We start from the raw sequence: 17106 nt of genomic DNA, 5'->3' as shown, positions 1-17106 counted from the left end.
GCGTTGAGCGCCTCTGCCATCTGGCGCTGGCACTGGCTCATGGCCTCCTGTGAGAGGGCAGCCATTTCCTGGGCCACAGACGCCGCCTGCACGGAAAGCCCCAGGCCTCGCAAACCGTTCCCCATGTCTGACACCGTCGCACCCATTGCCTCCACCGCAGACGCCACCCGTGCGGTGTCAGCCTGGGTGGCACGCATGACTGGCACCACTCCCAGCTCCTGGACGCGGGTGGACTCCTCTACCTGCGACCGCAGCCGCCGCAAGCCGCCCGTCACCCTCTTCGCTCGTCTCCGGGTCGGTGGTTGCATCGGATCTATGTGTGGGTGTGGTAACTGCAGCATCCCGGGATCCATCTGGGCGGCAGATGTTCGCTTGGGCTGGGCTGCCCTCCGGCCGCCCGGCTCCTCTGCTGCTCCTACCTCCACCTGCTGTACCGGGACGGCTGTGTTGTGCGCACCAATGAGTGTACCAGACGCCTCATCACTAAAGTGCCCAACCGTGGTGAGTGTTTCTGCGATGGTGGAGGGTGTTGGTGACAGCAGTGGCGTTGTGTCATGCTCTTCATCCCACTCTGAGTCCATGGCACTTTGGGGTGGGGGTTCGTCTCCACCCATCCACTCTGACTCACTGTCCGGTATTTCGTCTTCCTGGGTCGTGCTGTCCCGGGTAGGGGTGTCCTGGGTAGTGCTGTCCCGGGTAGGGGTGTCCTGGGTAGTGCTGTCCCGGGTAGTGGTGTCCTGGGTAGTGGTGTCCTGGGTAGTGGTGTCCTGGGTAGTGGTGTCCTGGCTCGGATGTGACGGGGGCCTGTGGCTGCCCCCCTCATCGCTGGGTGGTCGCTCCCGCACGAGACGGGGGTGTCGTCTCCCTGTTGCTCCAGGTCTCTCCGTCTCCTGTGGTCTCCGAGGGGCATCCTGCGGGCGTCGCATGCTGGAGGGTCCGGGTCTCTCCGTCTCCCGTGGTCTCCGAGGGGTATCCTGCGGGCGTCGCATGCTGGAGTGTCCGGGTCTCTCCGTCTCCCGTGGTCTCCGAGGGGCATCCTGCGGGCGTCGCATGCTGGAGGGTCCGGGTCTCTCCGTCTCCCGTCGTCTCCGAGGGGCATCCTGCGGGCGTCGCATGCTGGAGGGTCCGGGTCTCTCCGTCTCCTGTGGTCTCCGAGGGGCATCCTGCGGGCGTCGCATGCTGGAGGGTCCGGATCTCTCCGTCTCCTGTGGTCTCCGAGGGGCATCCTGCGGGCGGTCTGCATCTGCGGGGATGGGTGCCTGGACGTTTGGTCCTGCGATACACAATGAAGCATGCATGGTTAGACATCAGGCAGTGATCAGGTGATACGGGGAGGGGGATATAGGGGAGGGGGGATATGGGGACGGGCTGTCGGTGGCTCACTTGCTACTACGCCCCCGACCTCTGTATCAGGAACCTCCCGGTCCTCAGGTCCACCAGCCAGTTCCAGGGCCCTTTCCTCGTGTACGGTCAGTGGCCTCTCATCAGCGGGGCCTCCTCCAGTCCTCACATGCTCCCTATTGTTGTGTGCGCGCTTCTCCTGTGGGTGGGGGGGGGTGGCAGGGGTAAAAGGCAACACTGTTAGGCAGGTATATGAATGCACGCCATCGGTTGCGCGTGCATTGCAGAGGTTAAGGTTAGGGCTATATTCACTTGGGGATATGGGGGAGGGGGATATGGGGGAGGGGGGATATGGGGGATATGGGGGAGGGGGGATATGGGGGATATGGGGGAGGGGGGATATGGGGGAGGGGGGATATGGGGAGGGGGGATATGGGGGAGGGGGGATATGGGGGAGGGGGGATATGGGGGATATGGGGAGGGGGATATGGGGGATATGGGGTAGGGGGGGATATGGGGGATATGGGGGAGGGGGGATATGGGGAGGGGGATATGGGGGATATGGGGGAGGGGGGATATGGGGGAGGGGGGATATGGGGGAGGGGGGATATGGGGGATATGGGGGAGGGGGGGATATGGGGATATGGGGAGGGGGGATATGGGGAGGGGGGATATGGGGATATGGGGAGGGGGATATGGGGAAGGGGGGATATGGGGGATATGGGGGAGTGGGGATATGGGGGAGGGGGGATATGGGGGAGGGGAATATGGGGGATATGGGGAGGGGGGATATGGGGAGGGGGGGATATGGGGGATATGGGGAGGATATGGGGGAGTGGGGGATATGGGGGAGGGGGGATATGGGGGAGGGGGGGATATGGGGGAGGGGGGGATATGGGGGAGGGGGGATATGGGGGATATGGGGAGGCTCACCCTGCCTGCTCTGACGAGGTTGTTCACCTTCTTGTGGCACTGGGTGCCTGTCCGTGGTGTCAGGGCCACAGCGGTGACGGCCTCTGCCACTTCCATCCACAGACGCCGGCTGTGGCGTGGGGCAACTCTGCGGCCGTGCCCGGGATACAGGGCGTCCCTCCTCTGCTCCACCGCGTCCAGGAGTGCCTACACATCGCGTGACTCGAACCTCGGGGCTGAGCGACGGCCAGCCATCCAGTCGGGTGTTGCGGTCGGGTGTTGCGGTCGGGTGGGGGGGAGCAGCGCGGCCTTATGAGCCGTCACGCCGTGCAGCGCGTATGACGCTGCACGGCGTGAACCACTGCGCAAGCGCGGATCCTGTTACGTCGCTGCTCGCCCATTTCGGGCCGGAGACTATCGACCCATTTTTCCGACGTGACGTAAGTCGGATTTGCGCCGTTTTTTGCGCCGATCGGCGGACTTTCCGCCGATAACGGAGAATTTCGCCCCTAGTCTCACTCTAATATTCAGTTCCCTGAGAAAACCAAGGCGTTGGGATCTATCCCCTTCACATTTGAAACCTCGGGCAAGCACCGTTCAGTACTGGTCTCCACAAACCAGATGAACAGCACTCATCGGTGTCTCCCAGGGGATCGGAGGCCCTCAGGTGCTTGCCCTCTGGGCAGGGTGGTACCCTGGCACTGCTGGTGCCAGCTTGGCACCCTGGCATTGACAGATGGGTGCCAGCCCAGCACTGCCAAGGTGCCCAGGCACTGGCAGGGGCACTGCCAGAGTCCTAGGCTGGTACTGCCAAGGTGCCAAGCTGACATTTTCTGCACAGAGGTGATCAGGTCCAGGGGGAGGCCTGTGCATGTGGGGTGGGGGCGATAACCCCCTTATTGTGAGTTGGTGCTTTGGGGGTTGTTCAGGGTCAGGTCTGGGGGTTGGCGGATTGGGACGCCATTTTTATCTATCCCTGCAGTGAGGAGTTCTGGCAAGCGGGGTTCCTCGGTGCAGGAAACAGAACTAAGTCCGGCCTCGGCCGCATGTTCCCCACTGAGGTGACCTGAAGTCTAATCGAAGTCGCGTCAGATAGCGTTGTGTTTCTCGGTGCTGCGAGCGCCGGGAAACATGCAGCGAAAGGCGCTCGCTCTGGGATATAGTTTCCATTTGGTTCGATCGCGCTCTTAGTCTCCCAAACAGAGAATTCCGGCCCTGCTCGCAGCTGTAATTTTGCAATTTGGTATAATGTGAGGAAATATGTGAAAATCAGAGAAGGGTGGTGCAGGATTCTCCATTGCCCGATGTCGAAATCGGGAACGGTGATTGGGCAGAGAATGGCTCATGATGCCGAAATCGCGGCAGGGGCAGTTTTGTCGCCGGGTTACAAGACTCTGCCCCCTCCAAATTGGCGTCATCGGGATGCGCACCACGCGCAGTCGCAACCGCGTTTGCATATCATTATCTGGCCCAACCATGATGCTCCGCCTCCGATGGGCCAAGTTCCCGACAGCGTGGGCCACGTGTGGTCTCAGCAGTCGTGAGCCTAGCGTGACGGCTGTGGAGAGAGAGAGAAGGCGTGCTGACAGTTAAACCATGCCACTTCCCACGGGGCTTCTGCCAGGGCTTGGGAAATAGTGGGAGCTGGCCAGGATGAGGGCTGTGGGGTCGGGGTGGACGGGTATGGGGTCCAGCACATTTGGCGCCATCTTTTTGAGCGCGATCATGGCGTGTGTGGGGGCTGTAGGTGTAGGCGTGGCTGCAGATTGTCAGCCCTGCGCATGACCATTACGGACCCGGCGATTCCCTCACTGCTTTTCACACCAGTGCTAGCCCCTCACCAGTAGCCGAATCAATGCAGGTGTGGCACCGATTTTTCCATCATGGAACCCCACGGATCCTCCGTCAGCGTCAGCATTCAGACGCAAGAACAGAGAATCCAGCCCGGGTGTCTTTCTGATGGTTTTAAATAAAACAAATGTGAATGGCGCGCTGCCGAGGAACGCATGGTTGGAGGACCGGAGAATCCAGTATCCCTAAATTTACTGAGTTCCAAACATCTTTATTTCCCTAACTTCAGAGCTAATCCTCCCCAAACAATATCCGATTGGATTTTAAAAGCTACAGGCAAAATCCAGTAATATTTAACACCCCAGCGTTTCTGCTGATGTCAGGCAGTGTGTGGTCCCATCCCTCGGGAACTCGGCATGGCGGCTGCAGACTCAGTCCAGCACCGCCCCAGTAGGGGGAGGGCCGATCCGCAGGCAGGGGGGGGAATTTATTAGGGGCTGGAGGCATTGTGGGGGTGTGGTCTAGGGCGCGCGGGCCGGCCAAAAGGGGGGGCACTATTTCGAGGGCCGGGTCCGCAAGCGGCATCTGCCATGTAGCACGCGCGGCTGCTGCAGGCTGCCGCCGTGCGCGTGCGCGGCCACGGACCCGGCAATTCTCCGGGCCGTATCAGCAGCTAGAGCTGGGTGCTTCTCTTGCTGCCGGCATGCTGGCCCCCAGCAAAACGGGGAATCGGTGTCCATTTGAAGCCATTTTCTTTGGCGTAAAATGCCACCGTTCCCACACCAGCGTGGGGACATAGCCCCAGAATCGGAGAATCCAGCCTCGTGTTTTCCCTTATAATCTTCCCTTATCTGAGTGAACCTCCTCAGAATCCCCCTTAATCACCTTAATTTTGTGAGTCTACCTTTTGGAATGCCATTGTAAAGTTCACTCCTCGTCTCCTCATTTGAATCTCTAACACCTACTCAAACAAACCCACAATTGTATATTCTCCAATGTTACCAACTTGCCTTCCGGTAAACATTTATTCACAGGAGTACTAAGCTCACAAAATACCAAAAGCACTAGTTCTTTCACCCGGCAGCGGTGCTAGCCCTTCACCGATCCTGGAATCGGTTTCACACCTATGTTTTGGTCGTAAAAGGCCACACAGGATCCGCAGGCGCCGGCACTTAGCCGTGGAAACGGAGAATCCAACCATAGTTCTTTCAATCCAGCCAAACTGCCAAGTCAGAGTTCCATGTTTAAATAGTTTTTGAAAATAAAAGCATAAACCCAGCAGACCACATTCGAAATTCGCAAATTTCCTTGATTTTTCATTTTATCACAATTCCCTGAGAAGATGACAATGGTAATTTCAGATTAAATTATTGAGTTAAAGAAAAGCAGGCAGAGACACCCTCATAATAAAGGATTTAAATGTATAAAGTATCTTTTATGGCCCTAGAATGTCACAAATCTCCTCACAGTTAACTATGTGTAAGAAACAATGATAGATGGATACGTGATTGTCCCAGCTTAATTTTCCTCTGCATTGCACCCAGGTAATTCAATAAATCCAGGTGCCTATGTCTAGTGCCTCCCCACACATGATTGCTTTCCGTCCTCTAGTTTTATTAGACACTGTGCATTGCTGTGCTGGCATTTTAGCTAATTTACAAGGATTTATAATGATAAAATCCCATTCTCTAACTACTTATCCTGTTGCCATCAATGTTCTCTTTTAGTTTATTCTTCCTGATGTTTTCTCACCCTTGTGTTTTGTTTGAATTTAGCCTGTTTACCTTTCCTGTAGATCTGTCTAGTCCCTCTCACTGTACAAAGCCTTTTCCCACCCTCCCCATTTACCCGTTTGCTAGGCACGGGTCCCATCAGGGGTCAGGTGGAGCCCATGCCATTGGTATAATGATTCTTGACCCTGAAATGGTGCCAGTATCCAATGAAAAGGAATCCCCCTTTCCCACAACCAACCCTTCATCCACATGTTAATTTCCCTTGATTTTCTCCTTCCCTTACCATGTTCATCTCAGACATGCCATATCCCTTACCCTGGCACCCGGTCGGGAACACACCATTTGAAATTATTGTCCTTGGTGCTGAGGAAGGGACTATGAAGTCTTCTATTACTACCACATTTCCATTCTGCTCTTGCCCATCTTGGCAACTTTTTGAGCCAAAGTGCCTTGGTGTATTGTGGCTGGCAAGCCTGCCGCTTTTTACCGTATCCTCACAGGTAGTGAGCACATTGTGCATTTAAGAGTAACAGCGTCTGTGAGACTTCCTTCTCATCCTCTCCTAAATGCTCGCTACCCAGCTCCCTATAAATCACATCCTCCCTTTCCTGAACATGTATTTTCCATTGGGATGTGGCTGTAGTCTGAATAAAACTGTAAATAAAGTCTTTCCCCTCCTTCATGTGTCAAGAGTTTCCCCAACTAACTTCCCAGCTCAATGATTCTGAGCCAGAGATCTGAGATGGAGAAATCTGCTGGAGCCGTGTTTGCTCCGATCAGTCTCACCGTCCACAAACTCCCAGTCCGGACACACAACGTGTTCTGTCACATCTCTGAGTGGACTGTTAAAAAAATTACTTCAAGTCTTTATTCAACAATCACTTGTAGTTACATGAAGCAGATTAACTAGTTACACTGTAAATTGAACACATAATCTCTACCTACCCAGCTCCAGTTTGAACAACTGCCCTGGTTTAGAGAAAAGTAACATTGAAAACGTACTGACCAATCACCTACCTGCTTCCCTAATTAATATCTCTGGACTTGGTTTTCAGCTTCCTCTCTCGGACCCTCCTAAAAGACGAGAAGGGCCCCTCCTCCCTCACTGTGCAAAATTCCCTCATCACCAAATTTCCAGAGTTTAGTGTTTACTCCGTCTCGCAAACTACAGTGAACTGGACTCAATGCTACAGTAACCTTGTGTACTTACCCTTGCTTCAGTTTTCCAAACTTAATTCTATGGTCAAAAAAATTATGCAGATACTTTTGATTCGATTGAAGAATTTGAAGACATTTTTATCTGACACTTCAGCGTACTATTGAGTGAATTTTGTGTTGACAGAGGTATTGTCCCAATGTTTACAGTGAGATGGGGAGGGAGGGCATGAGTGAGGGTCAAACTGGCCAAACAACTAAGCAACACACGGATGCGGAGGCATTCCAACCTTCATACCATAACCTTAGTAACAGTTTTCAGTCTCAGTTCCTACCCAGGAGCCTGGATGGTGCAGGAGAAAACACAGCCAGTTCCACAGACTGGGTTCTGGAAACCTGGAGACCAGAGAGATCATGAATGAAGTGTCGTGGGAAACCTGCGACCAGGAGGATGGAGGGACGGAGATCCTTGATTGAAAGAGGGGAGAGGTGATGGGAGCCCATGAAAAAGTTTGTTGGGGGAAGCCCATTATCGACAGGGGGCAGAGATCAGGGGGGCGATTCTCCGATATGGAGGCCAAGTTTTCACGTCGCCGTGAACGCCATCGCGTTTCACGACGGCGCAAACAGGGCCCGGGCACAACCTATTATGGCCCCCACAGGGGGCCAGCATGGCTCTGGAGCGGTTCACGCTGCACCAGCGTCCTTACGTGGCGCCAAATGGGTGCTGCGCCAACCTGCGCATGCGCTGTTGGGGCAGCCCAATCCTGCGCATGCGCAGTTGGGCCGCGCCATCCTGCGCATGCACGGGGAACGTCTTACGCACGCCTGCCCCCCACCAACATGGCGCTGGTGTTCTGGGGCCGTGCGCGGAAGGAGGTAGGCCTGGGGGGGGTGAGAGGCCGGCCCGCCGATCGGTGGGCCCCGATGGCGGACCAGACCCCATCGGAGGCCACCCTGGTGAAGGAGCCCCCCTCCCTCCCCCACAGGCCGCCCCGACCAGGGGACGGCGCCGGCGGGAACCTGTCGTGTCGTAGCGGCCGCTCGGCCCACCCGGGCCGGAGAATCGGCGCTCGCCGGTTCTCCGAGCGGCGCGGTGTGAATCGCGCGCCGCTGGTTTCCGGGGGGTGGGAGAATCGCGTGCAGGGGTCGGGGCAGCGTGGTACAATTCACACGGCGCCATGGCATGGGGGGAGAGAATAGCGCCCCAGGAGTGGGGGAGAGTAGAACGTAATCAGAGGTGAAATTCTCCGGTATCGGCGCGATGTCTGCCGACCGGCGCCAAAAACGGCGCAAATCAGTCGGGCATCGCGCCGCCCCAAAGGTGCGGAATCCTCCGCACCTTGGGGGGCCGAGCCCTAACGTTGAGGGGGTAGGCCCGCGTCGGACTGATTGCCGCCCCGCCAGCTGGCGGAAGTGCCCCGCCAGCTGGCGCGGAAATTACATTGCCGGGCGGCGCATGCGTGGGAGCGTTAGCGGCCGCTCACGGCACCCCGCGCATGCGCAGTGGAGGGAGTCTCTTCCGCCTCCGCCATGGTGGAGACCGTGGCGAAGGCGGAAGGAAAAGAGTGCCCCCACGGCACAGGCCCGCCCGCGGATTGGTGGGCCCAGATCGCGGGCCAGGCCCCCGTGGGGGCACCCCCCGGGGCCAGTTCGCCCCGCGCCCCCCCCAGGACCCAGGAGCCCGCCCGCACCGCCTTGTCCTGCCGGTAAGAGAGGTGGTTTAATCCACGCCGGCGGGACAGGCATCCTAGCAGCGGGACTTCGGCCCATCCGGGCCGGAGAATCGCGGGGGGGGGCCCGCCAACCGGCGCTGTGCGATTCCCGCCCCCGCCGAATATCCGGTGCCGGAGAATTCGGCAACCGGCGGCGGCGGGATTCACGCCAGACCCCGGCGATTCTCCGATCCGGCGGGGGGGGGTCGGAGTATCTCGCCCATGGAGAGGGTAGAAAGAGCTTCACAGTTGAAAGTGATTAGAGGCCACAATTGGGATGGGGGACTTAACTGTGACCACAAGGGCAAATGCAGCCTGTAATTGGAAGGAGTGAGAGCTTTGTGAATTGGAGATGGGAGTGATCTGCAACTTGGAGTACGGAGAGGGGCATCAGTTGAGGTAGGAAGGGGTGGAATGATTGGCAAGGCTGAAAGGCCCATGATCAAGGTGGGGAGAAAGCCACAATTGGAAGAGGGAAAGCTGAAATTAGAAGGGGGGGTGCTTGTGATCAGGAGGGGGAAGGTCCTGTGGTCAGGAGGGTGGAAGAACCCCTAATCAGGACAGTTGATTGGGAGGGGGAGGGTAGGGGAGGGGTGCAAGACTTGGGGTGGCGAAGGCCAGGATCGCTGGAAGTGCAGAGACATCAGTGATTGGGAGAGGGCTGGTTAAAGGTTTCTTTTTGCAGACAGGGAGGGGCACACCTGTTCCTCCTGGTCCTGGTTCCTGCTTTCCTTTCACTATTAAATTTCCTGAAACCGGGAGTGAATAAACTTTAAATTGGCTTCGTAATTACCTGGCAGGAGCTTGATTTAAACTAGTTAATTAAGTGTCCTGCTTCTCCACAATGACATGTGTCACTGAGAGAGTGTGTGCAGCATTTTGAGATTGTGTTCAAGGTATTTCGCTCTTTAAACTCTGCCCTGACCACCTTCTCCTATCATGGGATGTGAGGCGGTGTTTGTATCAAGACCATTAACATTATGAAACAATTTAATTTGTTCTTGAAAACATTTACCTTGGGTAATGTGATATTTCTCTTTAAGTTCCTTGCAGCTTCTTGTTAAATTGCGGTGCTGATTGGGTTCATCTCCACAGCCACAGTCTTTTACCTCCAAGTTGCCAAGTACATTGAGAATTGCAATGTCATGGTTTCCAGTGGCAGCTTCACCTTAAACCAAAAAAGGATATATTTTGTATCATTTTATACTGTGAGATAGAGAACGAAAGAGCCAGGAACGTTGCAACGTGGTGGTGGCAGTGAGGGGGATGTTGGAGAGAGCGACACACAATCTAAGAACGGGACAGAGGAGCAGAGAGAGGGACACTGACACAGAGATTGGATTCAGGGGCAAGGAGAAAGAGACAATGTCAGAGACCATGAGAGAGAGACAGAAGACATGGAGGCGAATCGGAAACAGAGGAAAAGATAGATGCTGACAGAGACACAGAAATTGAAAGAAAGATCTCCGGGACACAGAGAGAGGAAAGGAAAAGGATAAAGAGAGAGACAATGTGACAGATGTACAGAGCGACAGAAAAGAAATAGATGCATTGATGGTGAAGGAGACAACAGAGCCAAAGATAGAGTTAGAACCTGAGAAAGAGTGGGTGAGAGAAGGGAGAAACATCCAGATTGAAAGAACCACACGTGCTGACATGCAGAAGAAGTGGGACAAAAAAAAAAGCGAAGTCAGAACCACACAGGCAGAAGGACAAAACAAAGGGAGAATGAGGTGTATGTTGTGATGCAGTTCAGAGACACTACTTGTCTTCTGGACATTGCTGAATTGATTGTTCTTCTGGTGTGAATACCACACAGGCTCTCTCTAGCGATCCAACACTCTCCTCACCCAATGACATTTAAATGAACATTTAACAAGAATTTCTGGAGGAACATGAACTCTGGATTGCATGTTCTTCCCAAGCTCTGGGGCATAAGGACACTCAGGCTGAGAAAGAATCAAATGGTAGAGACGTTGATCCAACTTGAAATGTACAGTCTATCCTATACCTTAGGAAACCAGTTTAAATTCACAAAGCAAACAAAGGGTTAAGATGTGGATGCTTTGTAGAGGGTGCAGAGGAGATTTACCAGGATGCTGCCTGGACTGGAAGGCATGTCTTATGAAGAAAGGTTGAGGGAGCAAGGGCTTTTCTCACTGGAGCGAAGAAGGAAGAAAGGTGACTTGATAGAGGTATACAAGAAGATGAGAGGCATGGATAGAGTGGATAGCCAGAGACTTTTCCGCAGGGCGGAAATGGCTGTCATGAGGGGAGATAATTTTAAGGTGATTGGAGGAAGGTATCGGTGAGATGTCAGAGGTAGGTTCTTTACACAGAGAGTGGTGAGTGTGTGAAATGCACTGCCAGCAGAGGTGGTGGAGTTAGAGTTATTAGAGACATTTAAGCGACTCTTGGACAGGCACATGGACAGCAGTAAATTGAAATGGTGTAGGTTAGGTTGATCTTAGATTAGGATAAATGGTCGGCCCAACATCTGTTCTATGTTCTATGTGATAGCATCGTCACTCACCTTCTACATTTTGAGCAGGGGATTGTTCAATATCGGTAATGACAAAGAGGAGAAGGAGGACGGTCTTCATGTCTCCACAACAGCTTTTCTGTCGCTAGCTATAACTCTGGAAAAGTTAAATCAACAAGGGCCTGATTAAAAAAGTATGTTAACTGCTGACATTTTGAATATTATATTTTCTCATTCATTCTATATATTGACATGATCGCAGAGAATCATAGAGTTTTATAGCACAGAAAGAGGCCCTTTGACGCATCGGGTCTGTGTCAACCATCAGAGAATCCCTGCAGTGCAGGAGGCCATTTGGTCCATCGACTCTTGGAATGACCACCCAAACCCCACTAACCTTTGGACTCTAAGGGGTAATTTAGCATGGCCAATCCACCAAACCTGCACATCTTTGGACTGTGGGAGGAAACCGGAGCACATGGAGGAATGCCACTCAGACATGGGGAGAACGTGCAAACTCCACACAGTCTCTCAAGGTTAGAATTGAACCCGGGTCCCTGGCACTGTGGAGCAGCAGTGCTAACCACTGTGCCACCGTGCCGCACTGCAACAACTTGCCAACTTTCCTTCATCACACTTTACAACCTGCAATCTCCACCACCTTGAAGGACAAGTGAAGCAGATGCACCGGAACACCATCACCTGCAAGTTTCTTTCCAAGTCACACACCGTCTTAACTTGGAACTATATTACTGTTCCACCACTGTGGATGGGTCAAAAACCTGGTCCTAACAGCACTGTGCATTGAATGGTTCAAGAAAGCTGCTCACCTCCACCTTCTTAGGGGCAATCTGGCATGGGCAACAAATTAATTGTCAAGGAAAGAATTTACTGTCAAGTCAGGTCCAGAAAGAAATATAGAGGAAAGGAAATATTGGGTTCAGAGTGAGAGGTATGAAAATAAAAAGAAAATAATTTATTTTTTAATGTAGGTCTTCAAATGACATCCATACCAGGAAAGAATGAAACTCCAGACATGTGCCAGAGAGGCTGACTGACCGTAACTTACACTTACCTCATTTTCAAAACGATACTTCGACTTAAAATGACAACTGCCAGTGTCAAATTTATTTTGCACTCACGTTTAATTATCGAAAATTAATATCACTCAATGCAATTAAAGGTGGAGCCAGACAGCAAGGCCAGGAAGTTAATTAGGGCACAACTCCAGCAACAACTTTTGACTTCTGTATTTAACCTTGACGCAAGTTCCTGTGGGATTTATGCTGAAATAGCAGCAAGGACTATCAGCGGCAAATTGACAACTAAACTTGGGTCATTATAATTTATAAAACAACATCTTTCAAAGTTCCAATACTTGGGCCATACTTTCAATAACTTGTACATGAACATCGATATTTAACACTCCCACTCCCTGAATTCAAACTCTGTGGAAACAAAAAGAAATGCATTTTTCCAGATGCCCGATTTTAGAAATTCCTACCTGTCTCGACAACTTGACGACAAATGCAACTACATAACTGACCCAGGGGGGTTATTATACTGTACAATCAAGTGACCGCCCCTCAATCTAACAACAGATGATTAATAGATTAATTTTTGAAAAGTGACAGCAGTTAATTGTACTGTAGGTATCTGAAATAATCAGCAGGATATCAAAGACAAAGAGGGAACTGTTTCTTATCTCTGTAACAGATCACCGAGGCAGGTTGTAACAATGTGACCAGATGTTTAATGTGAACACATATATACATATACGTGCCCTAGCCCCAATCGCTATTCTGTACCCTGCACCCGTGCCAACTTTTTTTTATACATTTAGAGTACCCAATTGTATTTTTCCAATTAAGGGACAATTTAGCGTGGCCAATCCACCTACCCTGCACATCTTTGGGTTGTGGGGGTGAAACCCATGCAGACAGGGGGAGAATGTGAAAACTCCACACAGATAGTGATCCAGGGCTGGGATCAAACCCGGGTCCTCAGTGCCGTTGCCCATGTAAACTTATCTGCTGTCTAACGTTTTGGCCTTATGGGCCCTAACGCTGGGCGAAATTCTCCGGTATCGGCGCGATGTCCACCGACTGGCACCCAAAATGGCGCAAATCAGTCGGGCATCGCGCCGCCCCAAAGGTGCGGAATGCTCCGCATCTTTGGGGGCCGAGCCCCAACCTTAAGGGGCTAGGTCGGCGCCGGACGAATTTTCGCCCCGCCAGCTGGTGGAAATGGCCTTTGGTGCCCCGCCAGCTGGCGCGGAAATGACATCTCCGGGCGGCGCATGCGCGGGAGCGTTAGCGGCCGCTGACAGCATTCCCGCGCATGCGCAGTGGAGGGAGTCTCTTCCGCCTCCGCTATGGTGGAGACCGTGGCGAAAGCGAAAGGAAAAGAGTGCCCCCATGGCACAGGCCCGCCCGCGGATCGGTGGGCCCCGATCGCGGGCCAGGCCACCGTGGGGGCACCCCCGGGGCTAGATCGCCCCGCGCCCCCCCCAGGACCCCGGAGCCCGCTCCCGCCGGTAATGTAGGTGGTTTAATCTACGCCGGCAGGACAGGCATTTTTGGCGGCGGGACTTCGGCCCATATGGGCCGGAGAATTGCGGGGGGGGGGGGGGCCCGCCAACCGGCGCGGCGCGATTCCCGCCCCCGCCGAATACCTGGTGCCGGAGAATTCGGCAACCGGCGGGGGCGGGATTCACGCCAGCCCCCGGCGATTCTCCGACCCGGCGGGGTGTCGGAGAATCTCGCCCGCTATGTCTAGGTGGATTCTCAGTGGTACAACAGGAGTGAAGGCGGCCTGCTGCGATTCCCGCCCTGCAACCTCGGTCCCCGTTGGCAGCCGTCTTCTGGGACGACCCGGCCTGGATGGGCCAAGCTGCTGCACGGGTGTCCCAGGTGTCGTGGTGCCACCTTGTTCTGCCTGCTGCCCACCAAATACGCCAGGGACAGGAGGGGGATAGTCTGAGGTGCTGCGGTGTTCCGGTACCTCCCCTGCAGGAGTCACTGGCACAGGCCCTATCACCTCCTTCTCCCTCGGGCTACCCGATGACCCCAGGCTGTTCCATGGGATGGGGGTGTGGGTGGTGCTAACCCCTGAGCCACCCGGCCAGTACTGGAACCCCACTGTCTTCTCGACCAGGGTCTGCACGCTCGCGGCCATGGAGCACAGTGAGTGGATCATCTCTGTCTGGACTGCGCCACATAATGCTGTCAATATGCCAAGATCTTCTTGGCCTGTGCCACATGAGCCGGTGACTGCGCCATCTCCCTCTGGGAATGGGCCACCTCCCTCTGACTCGGTGCTACGTCGGCCTGCGCCCCCGACGTTCTCAGCCGTAGCCCACTGTGACTGGGCCACGCTCAGCAGTGCCGCTGCACTTTCCCGATGGCTGTGGCACATGGCTGCCTGTGAGAGGTCAGCCCTATCCTGGGCCTCGGCCAGCGCTTGCACAGATTACCCCAGGCATTGGACATACTGATCCATAGCCAAAACCCACGCCCCAAGGCTTCCATTATGGACGCACCCGTGAAGTGTTGGACAGGTGGCCCACATGGTCGGCACCGCGTTCTGATGCTGCACGCTGTTGGACTCCTCCACCTGCTGGTTGCCCGCCGACAACCCCTCATGTAGTCCCTGGCTTTGCGACTGCATCTTCAATATAGATGGGACTGTCCCCTCCTGAAGCCCGAAACCCACCTGGACGTCAGCTCGATCCTGGGGCCGACCCACCCTCCAACTGTTTGTCCCTCTGGAGTTCTTACTCTGATGTAGGAGAGCAGATGTGTGGTGTGAAGAGGAGCCTCTTCACTAAAGTGCCCAACCAAGGTCTCTGGAATGGTGGAAGGTGTTGAAGACAGTTATGATGGGAACTCCGTATCATCCCCACTCCCGAGCTCTGGTGTATCTTGGGCCATAGGCATATGGCTCCCCTCCATGTTGGTGTCCCGGTTGCTGCTCAGCACATGAGGAGGGGAGGCAGGGGGTTGGGCTCAGTTTGTGGCACTGGCTGGAGGTGGGGGCAACAGATGGACCCGGCCCACCACCAGCAGCTCCTGCAAGACACAAGGCAAGACGCATGATTAGACCATGGGCCCGGTGGGGGAGGTGGGGAGGGTGTGTTTGAAGGTGGTGGGGATGACGGTGGTGTGGGGGTGAGGTTGTTGTGAGGGTGTGGGTGGTGTGGGGGTGCTGTTGGGGGGGAGGGGAGGGGTGTTGACAAATGTATCACGGGGAACCGCAACTCAGCAGGGTCTCACTTCCTTGGCCATGGCCAATCCCCAGCGCAGTGACTTCAATTTCCTCAGGGCCGTCAACCACATCCAGAACCCATTGCTCTGCCACGGTGTGGGGCCACAGGTCCCACGGTCCCCTTCCGGTTTTCTCCGCTCCTGGCGGTTATGGGCAGCCTTCTCCTGGTGAGGGGGGAGAAACAGAAATCAATAGTGTTAGACATCCTATGTATGCAGCTCAGGCGATGAGTAGCTGGTGGCTTCAGTGGCTAGGGCACCCAGCCATGGTGGCCGGTATGTGTGCTGGCATGTGGTGCAGGGTGGGGGTGCAGCCGCCCTCCAGGCGGGGTGGTTACGGGTGTGTGGGACGGGGGTTGGTGCCAGCGGCTCAGTGCCGCCGACTCACCCTGGCCACCCTGAGGAGGTTGTGCAGTTTTTTCCGGAACTGCAGGCCGGTCCGGACAATGTTATTGGTGGCGTTCACCGCCTCTGCCACCTGTGCCCAGGCTCGATGAATGGCGGTGGCTGGCAGCCTCCTTCCCAGGCCGGGGTACAGGGTGGCCCGCCTCGCCTCCATGGTGCTCAGGAGGGTCTCCAGCTGGGCATCTGTGAAGTGTGGGGCCGCGCGACTTGTTGTCACCTTCTTGACTAGGATGGTGTGGTTTGGGAGTGAAGTGTGTATGTGCAGCTGCAGCTTGTCAGCCTCCTGAGTTCAATCACGAATCCGGCGAATCTGGCACCGTTTCTCATTGGAATCGATTGTGTTCCATGTGGCGCTGGTGCTAGACCCTTGACAGTTACTGAATCGGTCCGGGTGTGGCGCCAGTTTTGCTGTCGTGGAAGTCCATGAATCCTGCACCAGCATCAACACTTAGTCTCAGGAACAGAGAATCTAGCAGATTATGTTAATTGATTCACACCAGATTGACCCAGATATCAGATGGGTTCCACATGCAAAATAAAGGAAAACAACAACAATTACAACAATTTGTATTTATATAGCACCTGTAAGATAGTAAAGTATCCCAAGCCACTTCAACAGCGAAACTGGACAGTCGGTCACGTGAGGTGATATGAGGATAGATGGCCAAAAGCTTGGTCACACAGGTAAGTTTGAAGGATCATCCTCATGGAGGAAACAAGTAGAGAGGTAGAGGGTTTAGGTGTCTTTCTGCTCAGCCGGCGGTGGCACGCAGGGTAGGGAGGTGGGAGCACCCATACGGCCGGTGTCACACTGCAGAACCAGGGGCCTAGGTGGGTGGTGAGTGGGTGCGCAGCAAGATGGCCGCCATTATGGCGGCCCATGCCTGGACACCGCTCGAGTCCAATAGGGTGTCTCCCCGGCCACTCGGCCTGACCGGCCCCCTCTCCCCCCCCAAGCCCTTGCAAGGCCTCCCCCACCCCAGCCAGCACAGCCAGTGTCCGAGCCGGCAGCCCGCAGTCACTCTTCTCTGGTCCGAACTCCTCTCTCTTTCCCTCAGCAGCCACGATGCTGGTTTCACGAGTTTTAAAAGCACAAGCGAACCGCGCCGTCGGGAACTCAGCCCATCGGAGGCAAAGAATCGCGGAGGTCTCGGAGAATATCGGGTCAGGCCCCCTAATGACATTCAAACGGTGTCTACTCGTTGTGCATTCCGGAATGCATTGGCGCCGCTGTCGAGGTGACGGAGAATCACGATTTGCCGTCAAATCGCTGCTTGCCGTGATTTTGGTGTCGGAACCGATTCGTC

The 17106-nt window shown here is 54.7% G+C and overlaps 1 protein-coding gene across 1 annotated transcript in view; it reads right to left on the bottom strand.

Annotated features, from left to right (window-relative positions):
* LOC140398158 (intelectin-1a-like) overlaps positions 1 to 11286 on the bottom strand; it is a 35380-nt gene extending 24094 nt beyond the window's left edge. Inside the window, exons 1-2 of the mRNA XM_072486491.1 lie at positions 11181 to 11286; positions 9663 to 9815 (exon numbers count right to left, since the gene is read on the bottom strand). Of these exons, the coding sequence (XP_072342592.1) occupies positions 9663 to 9815; positions 11181 to 11250 (223 nt within the window). The 5' untranslated portion in view covers positions 11251 to 11286. The remainder of the gene's footprint in view (positions 1 to 9662; positions 9816 to 11180) is intronic.
* Positions 11287 to 17106: the final 5820 nt, after the last annotated feature.

The sequence above is a fragment of the Scyliorhinus torazame genome, chromosome 2 (assembly GCF_047496885.1).
Source record: "Scyliorhinus torazame isolate Kashiwa2021f chromosome 2, sScyTor2.1, whole genome shotgun sequence".
NCBI classification, from domain to species: domain Eukaryota; kingdom Metazoa; phylum Chordata; class Chondrichthyes; order Carcharhiniformes; family Scyliorhinidae; genus Scyliorhinus; species Scyliorhinus torazame.
Note: the sequence above shows the minus strand (reverse complement) of the source record. Positions and strands in the feature narration are given on the sequence as shown.